At 43.2% G+C, this 20,663-nt stretch overlaps 1 protein-coding gene across 7 annotated transcripts in view; it reads right to left on the bottom strand.

The window, feature by feature from the left end:
- Positions 1-5,333: 5,333 nt before the first annotated feature.
- Ldb3 (LIM domain binding 3) overlaps positions 5,334-20,663 on the bottom strand; it is a 61,241-nt gene continuing 45,911 nt past the window's right edge. For all 7 annotated transcript variants that reach the window (XM_028789104.1, XM_028789105.1, XM_028789106.1 and 4 more), the window contains 5 exons: positions 20,299-20,663; positions 18,579-18,759; positions 17,965-18,085; positions 12,899-13,014; positions 5,334-5,423 (listed from right to left, as the gene is read on the bottom strand). The exon at positions 20,299-20,663 is cut by the window's right edge and continues 134 nt beyond it. In XM_028789104.1, coding sequence (XP_028644937.1) covers positions 5,334-5,423; positions 12,899-13,014; positions 17,965-18,085; positions 18,579-18,759; positions 20,299-20,663 — 873 coding nt within the window. The remainder of the gene's footprint in view (positions 5,424-12,898; positions 13,015-17,964; positions 18,086-18,578; positions 18,760-20,298) is intronic.

The following is a 20,663-nucleotide window of genomic DNA, read 5'->3' as shown; positions in this document are numbered from 1 at the left end:
GGGGGGTGGGGGTGGGGATTCTTTTCCTCATCTGGGGGGTGGGAGTGGGGGTTCTTTTCCTCATCGGGGGTGGGGGTGGGGGTGGGGATTCTTTTCCTCATCGGAGGGTGGGGGTGGGAATTCTTTGGGAGAGGTCTTTTTTCATAGGAAGTTCATCACCTCCAGAAAAGAGCAAATATTTACTTAATGAATAGTGAGCAAAAGAATGAGACTGTTGATTTGATCTGAGACAGGGTCTTCCTGAAGAGACCATGCCGGCCTTGAACTTTCAGCTTTACTCTTGCTTCTGCCTTCCAGGTGCTGGAATTGCAGGTAAGAACTGCCACAGCCTAGCCCAGGACAAATATTTTTTTTATTTTACCTTCAATTTCCAATCAAGGATAGAATTTTGATGCCAAAATTTGACTTAAGTGGTTAATATTTTGGTTTTTTGTTTGTTTTTTTTGTTTTTACTTTTATTTTGTGGTTGATATTTTTTAATTATGTCATTTGTTCCCACTGTTAGTTCTTCCAGAAGACTGTGCGTGGGGAGGGCACAGAAAAGGATGGGAGTGAAGCATAGATCAGAGTGGGTGGCTTTGCTACTGGTAAAAATGACAGTCATCGCATTTTGTGATAATTTGAATTGTAATTTCTTCCAGAAGTTCTACAGTTGGTTTCCAAAATATCTCTGGTGCAAGTGTTATTGCCTTTTTCAGATAGATAGACAGTTGAAAAGAGTCTTTTCTACTACTACTCAAAGTGTATAAAACAGCTTTGATCTAAATCCAGGTTTCATCGTGCCAAAGCCCATGTTTATTCCATGGCGTCTGGCTGATTCCATAACTGGACCTTTCTCTCTTCAGACCTTTAGTTTCACATTTAGAGGGTCCCTAAAAGACCTCTTAGATGCCTCCAAATTTAGATTCTATGATTTTACGAGATCTTGTTCATTGTCTATCTAAAAAAAAATGGTATCACTTCAAATTTATATGACCACTAATGATATTGTTTGTTTGTATTTGTTTGGGGACAAGGTCTCACTGTGTGAGTCCTGGATGACCTTGAACCACTGCTTCCAGAGTCCTGGGCTTGTCTGTACTGAGAATGGAACCTACTGCTTTGTCCATGCTAGGTATTAAATTACTTTTTCTTAATGCCACTAGGAGATTTTCTTCCGAACTTATCTGGGAAAAAAAGGAAACATAAATGAAAGGAATACAGCAACTTTTCTATATTTGAAACTGTGTAGAACAAAATAACAGTTAACCTGTGGAGTTAGAGAGATGGGTTGGTGGCTAAGAGCAGATACTGCTGTTGCAGAGGTCCTGAGTTTTGTTCCCAGCACCCAAGTCAGGCAATTCATGGCCCCTTAGAACTCCAGCTCCAGAGAAACCTAATACCTTCCTCTAGACTCTACTGAAACCTACACTCACATGCCCATAAATACACAGACACATGCATATGTACAAAGACAAAAAAATAAAAATAAATCTTAAAGCTGGGACTGGAGAGATGTCTCAGTGATGAAACCGTGTTGCCCTCGCAGAGGACCAGGGTGGTTCAATTCCCAGCACCCAAATGGTGGCTTATAACCATCAATAACTCCAGTTCCAGGGATCAAACATTCTCTTCTGACCTCCAAAGGTACCAGGCAGCCAAGCAATGGACATACATACATGCAAGCAAAGCACTCATACACATAAAAGAAAAATAAATAGCAATTTTAAAAATAGATAAATTTAAAAATGAAACTAATAAATCTAGGCTATCAAGATGGCTCAGTGGGTAGTGACACTTGCTTCTAAACATGATGACCTGAGTCTGTACTCGGAACCCACATGATAGAAGGAGACTCCGGAAACTTGTCCTCTGACCCTACATGCACACCATGGCACATGTACTCTTACATGCCCCCCTACACACACACACTAGAAGTAATAAGATAACAATTAAAAAACAATCTGATCATGGTAGTGCCAGGTCTATAGTCCATGATCAGGACTGAAGAGGCAGAGGCTGTATCATAAGACTAAATATGAAATATTGAGCCACCTAACTGAAAGCACCTTTCCAAAACTACAAGGCAAGGCCTAGTCTTCATCTTATTAATTATTTTTGCATATAAAACATCTGTGTTATTCATACAACTTTGTTTAAATAAGATGATTAAGTTGCTGTTGTGCCACAGACCGAGTGAGCAGTACTCTTTATTCACAGGACAGTTTTGTCTCATACTTTGATTTATGGGCCTCTAGATGTCAGCTATTTTTTTATGACACATGAAGGAACTTTACACAGAAGAAAAATCAGCATTTGTACATCTTTTTTTTTTCTGAATTTTATTTTGCTAAAAAGAATCCACATGGACCAAAAAGAAGAAAGAAAAGAAAAACAATAAAGAAAAAGAAAACCATGCAAAATAGTTTTAAGCACACCTCTAACATATTATATTCCAACTTCAGAAAATTTACCAAAAAGAAAGGAAAAAGACCCCAAAGCAAGAATACTGGGTTGAAAAGTTCACATTACAAAGGCTAGATGGCTAACACAAACAGTGCCAGTACAAGCCATTCTACTCAAAAGGTGAGTGTTTTATTAAATTAATGCCAAGAATAGGAAAACAAGACAAACTGTACTCCTCCTGTGCACTAGTAAAAAAAACGTTTGCTGCCACAGGAAAGATGTGATGTTAACTGATCACCACACAGCTTTAATCTTAACACTATGCATGCTCACCCTGTGGACCATTCTTGAAACTTGCTCCTTCTCTGCTACCTTTATATTGGTTTTTGGCAATGCTGGGGACCCAAGTTGCAGAATCCTAAATTCTAGGAAAATTCTGAACCACTGGATTACACCCAGTCTCTAAAATGTTGTTTTGTATTTTTAAAAAGCTATTTAATATAGGATAATGGTGACGCTTTCCTTTGGGATATTTTGATTTTCTTCTTAAAGATCCTACAGAAAATGACAATTGATGACATAGGAGCAGTGTCTCTGATCACGTGTAAAACCTTTAAAAAGACAGTTTGGAAGTGTAATGGGAGAGATTTTTATTTTCCTTCCTCAAGCTCAGTTCCTAATCATTTAATAGATAGTTGGTTTTTGTTTTTTGAGTTGTTTGTTTGTTTGTTTGTTTCTTAAATCAACTGCTTAGCCGCCTTCTGTTTAGCCAGCAAGCTCCTCATCCCTGAATATTTCAACTTTCCAAAAATAACAGGCTACACAAGGTACTGTTCTGCATGTCTGGACAAATCTCTAGGCTGTTCCAGCAGAATTTACTCAGCCTGGAGCTTTGCATAAAAAGTAAAGAATTGCTATTTGGTAGAAGCATAGTTCTGACCTTCCCTGGTGCTGCCTGGACGGGATTGGTGATTCCAAACTAACTATGGACTTCCTACTACACAATGTCTAACTAATTCAGAGTCATCCAGGGAGGAAAAACCCTTAAGTAGGAAGACCCTTAAGTAGGCTTCCTCTTGGAAGCCTTAGTTCTCAAAAGAAGAGTTTGAATGCATTCCTATAAAGGATTTCAAACGTGCAAAGCGAAAAATCCAAAGCAAGATGAAGGAGAGAGAGGCAGTGGGTTGGTAAAGTGCCTACATACTGTGCTCCAGTGAGAAACACACACACACACACACACACACACACACAACCTGATTCAATGCCATTTTCAATGAACATTCATCCTAACAGTGCTTCCTAGAAAGAAAGGTGACTGTACCATCTCGAAACCCAGAAAGGAAGCCACTTTCTCTCTTCCTTTTCTTTCTTTCTTTCTTTCTTTCTTTCTTTCTTTCTTTCTTTCTTTCTTTCTTTCTTTCTTTCTTTCTTTCTTTCTTTTTTTTTTTTCGAGACAGGGTTTCTCTGTGTAGCCCTGGCTGTCCTGGAACTCACTCTGTAGACCAGGCTGGCCTGGAACTCAGAAATCCTCCTGTCTCTGCCTCCCAAGTGCTGAGATTAAAGGCGTGCACCACCACTGCCCGGCAGGAAGCCACTTTCTTTACTTCTAAATAGCTTTACCAAGCTTACATAACTCCACGTATATGTAAACGAGTCACCTGCATTGTAAAAGAGTCTGAAGGCCGGGTCTATTTCAATATTCTAAACCCTTTCAACTATGTTCAAAATATTGGCCCAAATGGCAAATGCACCTTTTCCTCCTTGCAACAGTCAGCATGATTATATACTTGGTGTGCTCCACTTAAAGGAACAGGTAAGGAGGACGGAGCAGCCCTGGAGGTGGGAGGTCCTGCAGCCCAAGCATTCTTCCTGAGGTTAGCAGAACATCCTCTCCTCATGCGCATGTGCACAAGTGCCCCCGAGAGCCTGTTCTAACATCCCGTGTTGGACACTCTCTTTTTTTCCCCCCACTGAGCCTGTTTGAGGGTGGGGCTGAGGAAGATGTAGGTGAGCCGTTGTGGGTAGGGATGAAATACATGCATAGAACACTCATGCTCAGGACCCTCTTCAAGCAAAACAAAGGCTAAACCCAACCCACAGTCTTTTTCAAACCTCTTCTGATACATTGTAAAGCAAAACTGGAGAAACCCAATTTCACTTTCCCTTAACAATTCGAAAAGGAGCAAAGCCTTCCAGGAACTTTAGATGTTTCAGATCGAAAAGAGGGGCAGACGCAGAGAAAGCTCATCTTTTCTCAACTGTCCGTGGCATGAACCAAAGACCTCTCTGGAGCCTTTTCATTTGCCCAGTGGTGGCCTGCCATTGCTTCAGATGTCTGGGCTCCCCTTACAAGTTTCAAGTTCGGTCCACATCTGAAGTCTGATGCGCAGAGGTAGTAGCTCTGTGATGCTAATGGAGCAACTCTTCCTTCCTTTTTTGGTGAGGAAAGCCCAATGGGTCTTAACTAAGGAGCTCTCGGTGCGGCTCTAAAAATATCCACACAGCAAATACTGTTTGGCATATCATTGTGCTTGCCAAAGATCTCTCCAGAACTCTGATGCATGCTTTGAATTCTCCATAACTGCCCAGAACTTTGTCCCCACACTGGCGACAGACATGGCAGGGAGTCTACGATTTTTGAACGTAGGTTTGGTTTTGTTTTGTTTTTTCACTGTTGATTTCTTGGAGTCATTTCCCCAAAAATCTGAAGTCCGATTCCGGCTGTGGATTAATTACTAGCTGGGTTTAGAAATCTTTTGGCTTCTAGTCTGAACTACAATAATACACAATCTGTGTGTACAAGAAAAGACTAAAGTTAGACTTCAAAAGGGCTCAATCATTTCCTCTCGTCCCTCTTTCCCCCTAGAAGAAACATCAGCTTCTTTGACTCCTTTGTCATCAGTAGCAGGAGCGACCTGGGTTTGGCCCACACTAACCACTCAGGGCTCCTACACGTTGATGGCGTGTGCATGCTTCTTGCACAGAGGTTTGTCTTTCTTCGAGTAGAATGGCTGCCCCTCCAGATTCACGTGGCAGACCTGGGAGGGAAAACAGAGTCACCCTTTTAGAAAAATATTCTGTGGCACTTAACCAGAAGAAGCAACCTGTTTTTTATCCCCTCTGTTACAAAGTCAAATGACTGAACCAAATATGTAGGTTGAACCATATAACATGAAGACGTCCAGGAGGTTGAGGATGTAGCCAGTTGCATGGACATCAAGCATAAAGTCCTGGCTTTGATTCCTAGAGCCACATAAACCAGGCTTGATGGGCATGCCTCTAATCCTAACACAGGTGAGGCATTAGGAGGAGGGTCAAAAGTTCAAGGGCATCCGAGCTACTGAGAATCTGTCTATAAACATATAAATAAATACCAAAATAAAAGACTGTCAAAAAGCGTGGACTGAAATTCAAATGAATTAAATCCAGTGGAATAGAGAATATATGTAACAAAGATGTCTAATTCATGCTATGCTGTGATATGTGTCCTAATTGAATGTGTATTATTGACATGGGCACAGGCAAGGAAAGGACTCCGATGCCTCAGACCCATAGGAATAGCAAAGATGTCCCCTGGTCAGGCTCAGGGGAAAGGCAGGCAATGCATCCCCTGGTCTGTGTATAGATTATGGTTGTTTGAATGAAAATGGCCTTGATAGAGGCCCCTGTAAGGAGTGTTACTGTTAGGAGGTGTGGCCTTGTTGGAGGAAGTGTGTCACTGAGGATGGTCTTTGAGGTTTCAGAAGATCAAGCCAGGCCCAATGTCACTCTCTCTTCCTGCTGCCTGATGATTCAGATGTAGAACTCTCAGCTATCTCTCCAGCACCATGTCTGTCTGGATGCCACCATGCTTCCCGCCATGATGATAATGGACTGAACTTCTGAATCTGTAAGCCAGCTCCAATTAAATGTTTTCATTTATAAGAGTTGCTATGATGCCAGACAGTGGTGGCACACACCTTTAATCCCAGCACTTGGGAGGCAAAGGCAGGCAGATTTTTGAGTTTGAGGCCAGCCTGGTCTACAGAATGAGTTCCAGGACAGCCAGGGCTACACAGAGAAACCCTGTCTCAAAACAAAACAAAACAAAACAAGAGTCGCTATGGTCATGCTGTCTCTTCACAGCAATAGAAACTCTAGCTGACCATGTGTGGGAAATGTGGGCCACGGCTTCCTTCTGGATATGTACAACCTGAGACAGCTTCCCTATAGATATTGGCTAAACCTGCCTCCTTGTTTAGTTGTATATAATAACCTGGCCTCTTCAATTCATATGTATAAAATAAACTGCTGCTGCTGCCTGTCCCCCTGAGAGCATGGCCCACTCTATCCCAGCTTTTCTGTACACCTATATATCCGTTGCTTCTTCATTCCTTATTGCCACAGTTAGGTTAATCCCTAAGTCATGCAAGGTTGCAGCACTATCCAAAATATATACAGAACCAGTATTAGTTAACAAGCCAGTGCCCACAGAACAGATTAACATTTAAGGAAATACTATTAGTAAACTAAGAAAGCATTAAAGATTGTATTCATTAAATAATTTAAGAGGAAGGAGAAAAGATCTCTCAGAGATACCATCCTTACTAACACAACAAACTAGGTAAGATAAAATCCTCAATATCTTGTCACTTTTACCATTTCATGAGGGTAGCCAAAAAGGTAAAGAAAACAATTACCCAATCAAAAACAAATTCAAAAGTGTCCAAAGGGAATGAGGCCTATTTATGTACTAGTAAGGACATATTAATATAATTTCTTTCAGAAGGAAGATAATCATATACATTTTTGTGATAAAAATTGCAATGGGATGCTATCCTGGGGATAAAGACCAGTCAAGCATGGAAAAGTGCATTCAGGAAAAACAGATATACACATACATACATGTTCATGTATGTATGTATGTATGTATGTATGTATATAAAGCTATATGTCTCCATGATAAAGATATAGAGTATTATCTGACGCTGAAGATGTTCTGGAAAGAAGGGACCTAATTAATCCTTGCTGAGGTCACTGTGGCTCACAAAATCTTCACGGGGGTAGATCTGCCTTTTCTCCATTTCACAATTCAAAAACTGGGACTCAGTCCAGATATTTTTACCTAACTCACAGACCTACTAAACTGTAGAGCTGGGAATTATGTCCAGGGCTGTAAAAACCCAGTTCCATGATTTTTGTTTCTGAACACCTCAGCAAAGTAGGCTGTGTTTACTTGAAATGGTTCTGTGCTCTTGGCTTTGCACAGAGGTAACCCTCTGAAATGTCTGAGGTGTTGGGTTTCCAGTATGTGAACTAGACCCCAGGTGGGCAAAATGCTAACATGTAAGAGTTGGCTTGGAAGTCACTCTGGCAGAAATGGGCCCCATTCCACTGAGTCATCCTTACTGGGGAGCAGAACTGGAGGCTACATCTAGACACTGGGCTCAGAATAAGCCTGTTGTCAGTGTGACAGAATCTAGAATCACCTGTGAGGGGCTGTCTTGATTACATTAATTGTTGTGGGAAGACCCGTCTTAACTGTGAAACCATTCCCTAGGCATGGACGGTGACATCTTGGAGCAGATGCACTCATCACTCTCTTCTGACTGTGACCAGCTGCTCCCACCACCTACTGCCTTGACGTCCTTCTACGACGGACTGTATCATGACCTAAAATAAAACCCTTTCTCTATTAAGTTGCTTTATCAGAGTATTTTATCACTGCAACGGAAAAGTAACTAAGATGAATCCTCAAAATTTTCTGGGTAGAAAAAAATTTTGCTCTGAGTTGAGCTTGAGAACCATTCAAACAAAGGTTGGAAAGGGTCTTCATAATGGCCCAGTTGGGGAAGTTATACTTGTATTACATGGAGTGTCTAGTGGTCCATGGAGGCTAATATGCTGAAAAGTTACTTGGAAACATCCCAGGCAGATACGGCAATGCTGAGTGAACCAGGTGTTATGATTTGAAGGTAGTTTGTCTCCTGAAGGCCCGTGTGTTGGAAGCTCACCCTGATGTTAGCCTTTTAGCCTGACTCTTCCCCCCCCCACACACACACACACTTTGGATTTGAGAGATTGCTGGCTTACTGCATTCCCAAATTGCTCATAACTTTTAGCTCATTTTTCTGTCAACAGTCTAGATTCCATAACAGTAGATGGAAACTTGCTTTGGGATACTCTTACTCCCCAAATTCCAGGAATATTTGGCGAGCTGAATTTCTCTAAGGAATGTCTATGAGGGCCAGTGAGATACTCAGCAGGCAAAAGCACTTGCTGTACAGCCTGGTCACCTGAGTCCAATCACTAGAACCCATGTAAAGGTAGAAGGAGAGAACTGAGTCCAGAAAGTTTTCTTCTGACCTCCACACTCATACCACATCCTAGATGTCCTACATTCACTGACACACATCATCCATACACATATACTACACTCACTGACACTTATTATGCATGCACATATACTTAACACAATACTAATAAAGTTGAATTTTAAAAAATATAGCTTCACAATAATAAAGTTTAAAAAAAGAAAGAAATGGGGGAGAGATGGCTCATCAGTTAAGAGCATTCCTTGTCTTGCCGAGAACCAAAGTTCAGTTCCTAGCACCCACTTCAGGCAGACATAACCACCCATAACACCAGCTCAAGGAGCTCTGACACCTTCTTTTGCCTCTGCAGACACTTGTATTCACATGCCTGCACACGCGGGCACACACACACACATACACACAAAATGTGTGTAATTCTTACCATTTTAAATTATTTTAGGGTAGGGTGGATGTGTGTGTGTGTGTGTGTGTGTGTGTGTGTGTATAACCAGGAGCCTAGATAGTGCACACCTACAGTTCCAGCCCTTTCTTGGGAGGTAGGGGCTAGAGGATTATAGGTTCGGTAGTTTTTCAGTTTACTTCAATTTATTGGCTTCCATGGGCCATTACAAGTCCCCACGTGATCCTTGGTTAAATACTGAGTTCAAGAGACCAGCCTGATCTACATGAGATTTTGTCTCAAAAAAAAAAATTAAGAATGTGCTATATCCTATGATTTAACTGAAGAAGAAACAATACAACCATGAAACAGCTAGTTTGAAACTTTCTTATGTTTGGTTTGGTTGCAGTGTGGTTTGTTGTTATCATTTTATATTGTAATTATTATTATTATTATTATTATTAATGTATGCAGGTTAAAAACATTATATAAAAACATATACTCATTTAAAATGATTTGGAAGCTGGGCATTGTGGCATGAACTTGAAATCCTATCACTTGGGAGGCTGAGGCAAGAAGAATACATCAAGTTCAGAGAAAGCTATGTAGTGAGACCTTTTTGCAGACAAAGACAAAGTGATTTAGAGCCAGGCTTGGTGATGCATGCTATTGTTCCCAGAACTCAAGAGGCTAGCCTGGGCTAACATAAAAGGGAGAAATTGGGAAATGTAAAATAATAGAAAGAAGAACCTTGAGAAAGAGGAAAAGGAGAAGAAGATACGGAGGAGGAAGAGGAGAAGAAGATATGGAGGAGGAAGAGGAGGAGGTATTTATGATTTATGGATTTAGTAAATGGCAGGTCACTTGTCTAACACATACAGAGCTCTGGGTCAATCCTTAGCCTAAGAAAGGAAGGGAGGGAGAGAGGGAGAGAAGACAGAGGTTGGCCCAAAGTTTTCCACCTAAAGATTTCTTCTCAAACTGTAGAACCATGTTCTACTTCAGTGTCTCCATAGAGCAGTGATAACCTCATGGTGCTGGCTCAAGAGGCAGATCCAACAATCTCCCTGTCACTTTCCAAGGGATAAGACCCCTGCCCACTTTCTCTTGACAAAGCAGCTAGGCATTGCTATGGGTCTCTCACTTGTCTTAATTCTCCGGAACTTTGTTCTGCCCCAAACCTTACTTCCTCCTGCTCCTGTTCTAGAACTTCAGTGAATCCAGCAGAGCAGACTCGAGGGAGTGGTCGCTAGATGACCTCTGCCATGACTCCCTCTCCAAGTAGCACACCCTCTGTCTCTTCAGCCTCTATGCCTTTTCCTGGACCTTCTCCAGGTCTCTTGGATTCTTCTAGACACTGGGCATCCAAACTTGTAATGAGTGTCAAGCAAGCTGAGGCTTGAAATGAGGAGATAAAGCTCTATGCTCAGCCTGGCTGAGCCCCAGCTGTGCAGGAGGCCATCCTAAAGGCAGCTAGTTACACATCGCCAATTGGAGAAGTCTTGATATATTTAAAGAGGTTTTAAAACCAACTGAAGAATTTGTTCAAAGAATGATAAAAGTGGTAAGGATTTGAATCATAATCCCAATGCTTGGAGGGTAGAGGCAGGTGGATTTCTGAATTCAAGGCCAGCCTGGTCTACAGAGTGAGTTCTTAGACATCCAGGGCTATACAGAGAGACTTTGTCTTGAAAAACAAAACAAAAAATTCATATACTGAACTAGGCACAGTGGTGCATGCCTATAGGTCAAGCTGCCTGGGAGGCTGTGGTAGAAGGGTCCTAGGAGCTCAGTCATTAAAGGCTAGCCTAGACAATGCAGCAAGGTTGTCCTAAACAAGCAGTTATGTCCTGAAGTCTTAACCTTCAGTACCTCTAACCTACCCAGTGCATTGGGCTTAGCAAAGAGTTCATGTGAAAATGAAGCCTTTGCAGATGTAATTAAGATGTCAGTTAAATGAGGTCATACTCAGCTGGGCATGGTGGTGCTAGCCTTTATTCTCAGCAGTCAGGAGACAGAGGCAGGCAGATCTCTGAGTTCGAAGCCAGCCTGGTCTACAAAGGGAGTTCCACAACAGCCAGAGCTACACAGACAAACCCTGTTTAGATGGGGGTGTGTGTGTGAAATTATACAGGAGGAAGGTAGCTTTTGCTCCGATATGACTTGTAGCCTTGTACGAGAGGAGATGGCTGCAGAGGCAGATACATATACATACACAGAGGAGAAACCATATGGAAATACAAACATGATTTGGGAGTTAGAGACAGGAAGATTAGAAGTTCAAGGTCACCGGGCATAATGGTGAGTGCCTTTGATATCAGCATTTGAGAGGCAGAGGCAGGTGGATCTCTGAGTTCAAGGTCAGTCTGGTCTACATAGTGAGTTCCAGGACAGCCAGGGCTACATAGTGAGATCCTGTAAAAACAAAATAAAAGAAAGTTCAAAGCCATCCAGTCCTAACTAGGGACACTGAGCACCCCCCCAACACATACACACACACACACACACACACACACACACACCAGTTAATGTAACAGTGGAAGTAATGACTAGAATGCTGTAATTAGCTAAGGAATAGAGACTGTGGCTGTCTATAAGCCCTTTGATTTTTTTATTTCTGTCCTGCTGAACTGTGAGAGATGTGCTATTATTATGATACTATGCTTATTATTATAATACCCTAGGAAACTAATACACAGTGAACAGAAGGCACCTCACAAATAGTAGGGGAAAGAGTTAAGTGTAGAATTCAAAACATATGGCAGTGAACCTGATGACTAGGAGTATCCTCCATCCTAAATCCCGGAAACATTATCTGGGCTTAAACAGCACAGATATTTCTATCTATCTATCTATCTATCTATCTATCTATCTATCTATCTATCTATCGACAGGGCTTCCTATATCAAATCCGGCCTTGAGTTCACTGTATAACTGAGCATAACCTTGAACTTCCAATTCTCCAGCCTCCATCTCCCAATGATTATATGTGCATGTTACTACAGTTGGTTTATATGATGCTTGAGACTGAACCAGGGCTTTATGCGTGTCTACCAACTGCGCTACATCCCCTAAGCAGCACAGATATGTCATATATACCCCAAATTCACCTCGAGTAACTCTGGTTCTTAACATACTAATAGCTCTTTCATTTTCCTAAATAAAATTAAGCCAGTTAGCCTGACCTTACAGGGATTTATTAGGGATGAGCGTTTCCTGCTTCCAACTCAAGTCTGAATAGTGGTAAGCAGTTTCACAGTCTCACCTCAGCTGAAAGCCCTCTAAAGGGAAGGTCAGTCTCCCAGCAAGATACTCTGCTGCTTCAGCTAACTGCACACAGTTAATAGTTAATCTCAGGCTTATCTGCTGGCTGCTGTACATGAAGAACAGAACCACTTAGGGAAGGAAAGTGATACTCAGTCTTGCTTTCTAAAGGGATAAGAGAAACCTTATCTCAGCCTTTCATAGACCTGGTCAATAAGCCGAGCACTGGGTTCACGGGACAGTCTTCACTCCATTTCATAACCAAGGCAGCATATAACCTTGGGAAGCCACCATTTGCTGCCCTCGCTATTGCTGGTAAGACAACATGCTGGTTCTCCTAGGGTACTTTGCTGCTTTTGGTCTCTAGATGATCATCGGTAATACAGCTTTCTTTACCTGTGATGTATCAAGACACGGCATTTGCAAACTTCAGGAACCATTACAGCACCAGAGTACCACAGTCGCATCCTTGTGTGTCGAGAGGTAGCCAGTTAGGCTGCACTTTGTCCCTTCTATCCCCTGCTCCGACAGTTGGAACTCTAGGCTAGAAACATACCGCACAAATGAAGCAGGTGTCATGCCAGGTGTGGCCCAGGGCCTCGATAAACTTGTCACCGGCTTCCACAGGGAAATCACATCCATGACACTTGGTGCTGAACAGGTTGATGTAATCTGAAATAAAAGTCAGCATGAGACAGGCAAAGAAGTGTCAGCCACACAGACCCAAGACCAGGACACCCCACATCAGTGGGCTGAGTGCTGTGGCCTGGTCATCTCACAAAACATCCACTCACGTGACTGACTGCATTTTTCGCTTTTTTGATAATTTGTACTAATGGTGTGTTGACTCAGACTTGAGCTCACTTACCATCTTGTGCTAGTTTGATTTGTAAATTCTTTCTGGAATTGTCATGAACGTCCTTGAGGATAATTGTTTCTTTTGGGTCTGCCTTCTCTGATAGCTCAAAAGAGGTCAATACTCGAGTGGAAACTTAAAAATATTCCTCAGTGCCCAATCACTAGGCTTATTTTGGAAGATTGAGAATTTTTAAGGTTTTCTTTTTCTTTTAGACTTGATTTTTAGGAGTGTGTGTGTGTGTGTCCTGGAGCTGGGGCTGTAGGGGTTAAAGCTCACCGTGTGAGTGATGGGAACAGAACTTGGGTGCTCTGAGGAGCATGCACTCCTTTTGTTGTTTGTTTGTTTGTTTGTTTGTTTTCAAGACAGCAGTTCTCTGTGTACCCATGGCTGTCCTGGAACTCCCTCTATAGACCAGGCTGGCCTGGAACTCAGAGATCTCCCTGCCTCTGCATCCCAAATGCTAAGATTAAAGGAATGTGTCACAGTCACCTGCCACCACCAACCAGCCAGTATGTGCTCTTAACTGCTGAGCTATCTCTCGAGGCTCACTCTTTCAAGTTTACTTTTTAAGTTTTATTTTTTTTTATTGCTAACTATGTGTATGTGTGTGGGAGTATTATATGCACATGAATGCAGGTACTCAGAGACCATAAGGTTGGGGCCCCTAGAACTAGAGTTACAGACAATTGTGAGCTGTCTGACATGGGTGCTGGGAAGTGAACTTGGGTTCTCTGTAAGTACTGTATGTGTTCTTAACCACTGAGCCATCGCTATAGTCCATCTCTAAGACTTTCTTGTCATTTTAGAATGGCGTTTACTTGTTCTCCTGTCATTGGGCATTCATGTTGGCAACAAAATTTTATTACCATAAACAGTATTTGAGCTACTCTACAGGGATATGTCCTTCTCCTCGCCCTAACAAGGGAGATAATGCTACAAAATTCTACTCATAGTGCTTCCAAGTTTACTGATTACGTTCACAAGCATGGCGCTGTGATGTGAATGGTCCCCCAGAGTTCCCGTGTGAGAAGCCTCCCCCTCGCAGCAGTGTTTGGGAAGCAGAGCCTAATGGGAGGCATTTAGGGTTTCTGGGCAAATTAATGTTATTATTGAGGGAATTTATTCAGGAGAAATGGGGTTCTTATACAAACGTTCCTGGTCTCTTGTAACCCATTTTCTTTCTCTTTTGCTCCTCCATCTTCCACACAGCATGATGTAAGAAGGCCTTTAACAGATGTAACCTCTTGATCTTGGATTTCCCAGCCTTCAGAAGCGTAAGCCAAATACAATTCTGTCCATTATAAATCACTCTGCTCCAGACATGTGTTTACACTAGAACAAGATGGACCAAGACAGACAACATCCTCACAAGAACCTCAACATTAAGAACCATGCTTTGCTTTGCTTTGTCTTCCAACATGATGCTTAGTCAGTGGCCAATACTCAACACAGGTATAAACCAATGATGCAGTGAATTACCACATTTGTGTAAACAGATGTATCAATAAAAATAAATGTATCCAGATGTGAATCTATCTGCTTTCACAATGTCTCTCACAGACTGACTTGCCATTATTTTATTTTTTTAATTTTTGTCTTGTTTTGCAGATGAGGTCATCGAGGTTCAATGACCTAAGACAGAGTCCCACGCTTGAGGCCTCCAGTCTTGAGCTCCTTTCTCAGAGCGGTAGCACAATTCTGCCATACTACTGTAGATGTTCTCTAGAAAGGTCCAGATCCCTTTGAAAACTTCATTCCTCCCAGTTCCCCAAATGTACTTGTCTCTCCACAGCTCTACCACACCTGGCCTCTCCTTGTGGCCTGTTCATCTCTGTGAACAGTGTGTCTATTCACTGTCTCAGACCACATACTGAGAGGTAGTGTGCCATCAAGCTTATAAACATGGGGTCTGAAGAAAGAACGAACTAGTTCAAGTCCAGTTCTATTAAGGAATTCCTTAAACCTGGGGCAGCTGCTCAGGGCTGCAACCTTCCCGTCTGTATAATGCAGATCATTACAGCACCAAACTCATGGAATTACCACTATGGACCAGACTAAGAAATGTAGGAAGCATTTGGCATAAATATTAACTGTTGGCTCTTATTTTAGAAGATTTCATAAATGGATAAAGGAGGGAGACGGCCTATCTATCATCCATCCGTCCATCCATCATTCCTAAATGGCCATGCCAGTACACGCCGTATTAATGTCTTAAATTTCTTTGTTTAAAAAAAAAATACATTTTGGGGTGCCGGAAAGATAGTTCAGCTGTTGCTCTTCTAGAGGACCTGGGTTCAATTCCCAGCACCCACATGTTAGCTCACACATATCTGTAACTCCAGTTCCAAGGTTTCTAATAACCTCATACAGACAACATCAGCTAAAACATCATACTGATGTTCTGTTTGCATGTATATCTGTACACCAAAAGAGGGCAATTAGATCCCATAGACAGTTGTGAGCTGTCATATGGGTGCTGTGAATCCAGGACCTCTGGAAGAGCAGCTAGTCTTCTTAACCACTGAGCCATGTCTCCAGCTCAAGATTTTTTAAAGTTTATTGTTCCTATTATTGGTGTGTATGATTTTTGCCAAGGAGTACATATGCAGGCTAGAAGACAACTATGTGGGGTTGGCTCTCTCCTTTTTCATGTGGCTGCCAGGAGTCAGAGTTAGGCAGCCGTGTTTTTATGGCAAGCCCCTTCATCCACTGAGCCATTTTACTGGCCCCTGCTTAAGGTTTCTGAGGTCAGAGACTTCACCGAAAATTATATAGACACATTCAACATATGTTTTGTGGATAAAAGAGGAACAGAAAACAAAGAAATGGTTCAGCTATCTGTCTTAATAAGCAATTCCTTCCCTTGTTCTTTCACAAACTCGTTCTTAAGACAGCTTGAGTCTTCTTCTGGAAGTCTTGCTTACTGATTGATTTTCTATTTGAAACTTGGTTTTGTGTGATCTGGGGCTCTGCTTTAAAAATGGATAGCACAGACTGGCAGTGGTGGCACATGCCTTTAATCCCAGCAGAGGCAGGCCGGACCTCTGAGTTCAAGGCCAGCCTGGTCTACAGAGCAGGTCCCATAGGCCAGCCAGGGTTACATTAAAAAAAAAAAAAGTCTCTGGCTGGAGAGATGGCTCAGTGGTTAAGAGCACTGACTGCACTTCCAGAGGTCCTGAGTTCAAATCCCAGCAACCACATGGTGGCTCACAGCCATCTGTAATGAGATCTGATGCCCTCTTCTGGTGTGTCTGAAGACAGCTACAGTGTATTCATATATAATAAATAAATCTTTTAAAAAAAAAAAAGTCTCAAAAAAACCCCAAAAACAACAACAAAAGAATGATAGCACAGATATGACTAATATTCTTTTTTAAAACAGTGATGTTTTTCTCATTTACTCTACAAAATGAGACTGTCACCAATAATTGCACTTACACATTCAAAACTATATACTTAAAGTGCTCAAGGTGGTAAATTTCATGTTCTATGTCTTTGCTACAGTATAAACCATGTTGACTAGGTCAGAACCAAGTACAGAACCAATGGTGTGACACTGACTGTTGGTCATAAAGGGAGAGAGGAGATGTGCTATCATTTCCTCTTTACAGCAATGGAGGCTGAGGCACTGGGTGATACCTGCTTACTCTGGAGCTGGAAAATGAGTTCTCCCATGTAAAAGGCCAAAGAAGTTTCTTTTAAAATCCAGTTAGGAAGCAAAGATTTTGGCTTGCTTCTTTCCATGGAGGAACTGGAAAGATTTTTCCTATCTGACTTCAATGTTTACTGTGTTTCTTTTTGTTCTCAATCAATGCACCGCTCCGCCCACCGCAGCTCCGCCCGCTGCAGCTCCGCCCACTGCAGCTCCGCCCACGCAGCTCCACTATTGTCCGTATCAGGCCCATTGTTTTCCATCTGATAGTCTGGTATCACTGTTTCAGTCTTTAAGTCTTTGTTCACCTTATTGGGCCCTGCCTCAAAACTCTTCCTGAAAGAAGCCAGCTCTGAAGGAAGGAGGGTGGGACTAGAAGCCAGCCAGCCAGGACGTCTGTATCCCCTGAACTTACATACAATTCCCCACATTTTACAATAACATGACACTCTGAAGTGCAGAGAGACTGGAGGGCTGTGGAGGGAGCCAAGCAATCTCCACAGGGGAGCGAAAAGGGGCGCTCAGCATTCCATGCCTCGGCCCCTCCCAGCTCCCATCCTCACGGCCACCCTATAAGGCAGGTGTTTACAGTCTGGAGAAAAAAGTTCAGCAGTTTTACTTAGGGTTACAAAGCCATCTCCGGGTGGGACTGGAAATAGAATCTAGGATGAAGGCTAGAGGTGGCCCTCTTCAGACTAGACGCAGGTCAACATAACTTGAAAAGTTTCTCAAGCAGTTTGTGAACCAATGCGTGACTCAATATTAGAAACATGAGATAGAGCAGGGACTGGTCTATAAAATACATTGTAACTCTGACTTCTTTCCCCCAAAAGCTGAAACCAAATGAAAAAGGGAAATAGTTCAGGTAATGTATAATGGCAGGATTCAGCCATTAAAAAGAAAGCCAGGAGCTTGTGTGAGGCTCTGGGTTTGATTCCTGGCACATAAAACAAAACCCACAAGACCTTCTCCCCCCGAAGTAGGGTGTGAGTGGATGCAGTCAGGAGTTAGTTTTCTATGCCTGCCTGTCAACCTGGATGGGACATGGGCACAGGGTCTTCCAGCACGGTGTCACACTGCATCCTATGTGTACCAAATCCCACACGCCTACCTTTCTCACAGTATGGCTCTCCATCCTCCATGTGGAAGAGGCTGTTCCCAAAGGGCTTCTTGCAGGCCGCGCAGACGAAGCAGGTGGTGTGCCATGTCTGTCGCAAGGCATGCATCACTTCCTGGAGAAAAGATTCCGAGTTCAGGACAGAAAATTTCCCAGGGGAAGGGAGCTAGGCTTGACTTCCACACCAGGCCTGGCTGCTGCCCAAGTAACCTAGGGAACAGGGCAGGAGGGCTCACAAGGCAGGTGCTGGGGAAGACAGGGAAGATAGAAGAGGGAGGTTCACGGCCACAAGCAGATGAGCCCTGAGGGCAGGCTGTGAGGCAAGAACTTGCTCTGCAGAGCCCCAGCACCATTTGGAGCTGGTGTGTGTGTGTGTGTGTGTATGTGTGTGTGTGTGTTTATCATTCCTTGCCCAAGTTAGTTAGTTTCCCTGGCTTGGTAGTGAGTGGCAAACAGATTGAATTCTAGGACAGAAATGGAGTTGCTTTTGCTGTGATCAGCAATTTGTTGAGTTTCTAATTGGGACCCCAAAATCTCAGAGGAAGAGAGGGAGTCAGTCCCCCTGAAGAAAAGACAAAGGCCAAAGGAGAGGGCCACTGCTCACTTACCCCCATAATTTTAGTGTTACACTTGGCACATATCGGGGCAAAAAACTGCTCATAACACCGTTCACAGTAAACATTGTTCTGTTCCTCCACGAAGCACACATCTGCTAGGGAGTTCTTGCAGTAGGCGCAATTGAACTCTTCTGGGTGCCAAGAGCGGCCCATGGCCACCAGAAAAGGGCCCCTGGCATGGCAGAAAACAACATTAAAATGAGGCCCCCAAATTAGAACTAGATATTTTAAGAACCCCAACAACATCCATATGTTTACCTAGTAACACTCACTCTGAGGGTTGTTCTAATGAAATAGCATGTAATTCTGAGAAAGCCCCCATGCAAAAGACGTGTATTGTCACGTCAGTTAAAATAAACAGAACTGGAAAACAAGGCATGGTGGTATATACCAGCACTTGGCAGGCAGAGTTCAAGGCCAGCCTGGTCTACATAGTAAGTTCCAGTCCAGCCAGGGCTACAGAGTGAGACATCCAATAAACAGAGCCTGGAAGTAATCCAAACATCTACCACAGAGGACATGGTAAACACATCACAGAATTCAGTTTATTGTGAGAGCAATGGTTATGGGGCTAACCTTTGTTAAACCACTCTGTGCTAGACACCCCTCAAGAAGGGTTTTACAGGTGCTAGAGAGATAGCTTAGCGGGTAAAAGGACTCAATGTTCTTCCTAGAGGACTAGGTTTCAATTCCCAGCACCTACATGTCAGCTTACAACTGTCTGTAACTACATGATCTGGCACCTTCACAGACATACATGCAGGCAAAACACCAATGCACGAAAAACAAAAATACATTTAAAAAAAAGTTTACATTTGTTAATATATTTAATCCCTGTAACAATGCCATGAAGGAGGAACTATTATGATATCTGATAATCAGTAAAGACAGCCAAGTCCCAGCAAGGCTGAGAAGCTCACTCACTCAAGGTCATAGGGCCAGGAAGAGGTAGGCACAGGATAGAAATGTGATGGTCCAGTTTCAGATTCAGAACACTGGCACCGTCAGAAAACTTCATGTTCTAATTTTTCCACTGTGTTTTCTAGTTCTTCTCTGCTCATTTTGCTTTTGTTTTTGAGACAGGATCTCACTGTCTAGCCCTGGCTGGCCTGGAATAAACTTTGGAACAGCTTGGCTTTAAATTTACAGAGATCTCCCTGCTGCTGAACCCCAAGTGCTGTGATCACCACACCTGGCTTCTGCTTGTTTTTAAAGAGTATGTTTCTCACATATGGAAGCACGTACCACACATATATACAGACATACTGAATTTAATGAGCGCTGTCTGAGACCCCTGACTTCTAAGTGAAATGACTTGCCGGAATTTCAGTGAAGTGTCAATCAGAGCCCTAAGAGGCAGGGCACCACTGTCTGTGGAAAGATCCAGAAGAAACTATAAAGGAAAGCTGGGTCAAACCAGCACAGTGTGCACAGCTTGCAGTGTGCTTGATAAACCTACTGACAATACAGCTAAAGATTCCCAGAACCCAGCCTTAGCCCAAGGGGGAACTTCTGGCACCAGACACCAAGCTGGGAGCTTCGCCCGCTTACCTCATGGAATCCTTCCAAGTCCCCAGGGATGAGAGTGTCATACAGGTATGGAAGCTAAGGCTCACAGAGGCGAGCCTCCCTGAGGTTGTCCTGCATGACTGGCCTTTTGCCTATATCTGCCCTCCTATCTGCCATCCCACCTGTATACCAAAGCCTGTACCTGATGACATTGTTACAGTGCCCACAGAGGGGAGTCCGGCTGCTAGCTGGGAAGCGCTCAGCTCTCTGGAAGGTGCCCCTGGCAAGAGGAGTCACTTGTGGGCCTGTTGGGTTGTAGGCTGGAGCCCCCCGGGGCAGGGTCTGCTTGCTGACAGAGGTGGTACTCTTTCCAGGAGCAAACTTCTGAGAGAAGCTGTCATCAGTCACCCAGGGTGGGCGGCTGGCAGATTCTGAAGGGCCCCCACTGTAGGCAGCTGATGGTGTAGGGGTATAGTTTGGGGCAGGCGAGGGCGTGTAAACTGGTGCAGGGGAAGGGGAGTAGGTGGGAGCAGGAGAGGGGGTATAGGTGGGAGCAGGAGAGGGGGT

The sequence above is a fragment of the Grammomys surdaster genome, unplaced genomic scaffold, assembly GCF_004785775.1.
Source record: "Grammomys surdaster isolate TR1022 unplaced genomic scaffold, NIH_TR_1.0 125789, whole genome shotgun sequence".
NCBI classification, from domain to species: domain Eukaryota; kingdom Metazoa; phylum Chordata; class Mammalia; order Rodentia; family Muridae; genus Grammomys; species Grammomys surdaster.
Note: the sequence above shows the minus strand (reverse complement) of the source record. Positions and strands in the feature narration are given on the sequence as shown.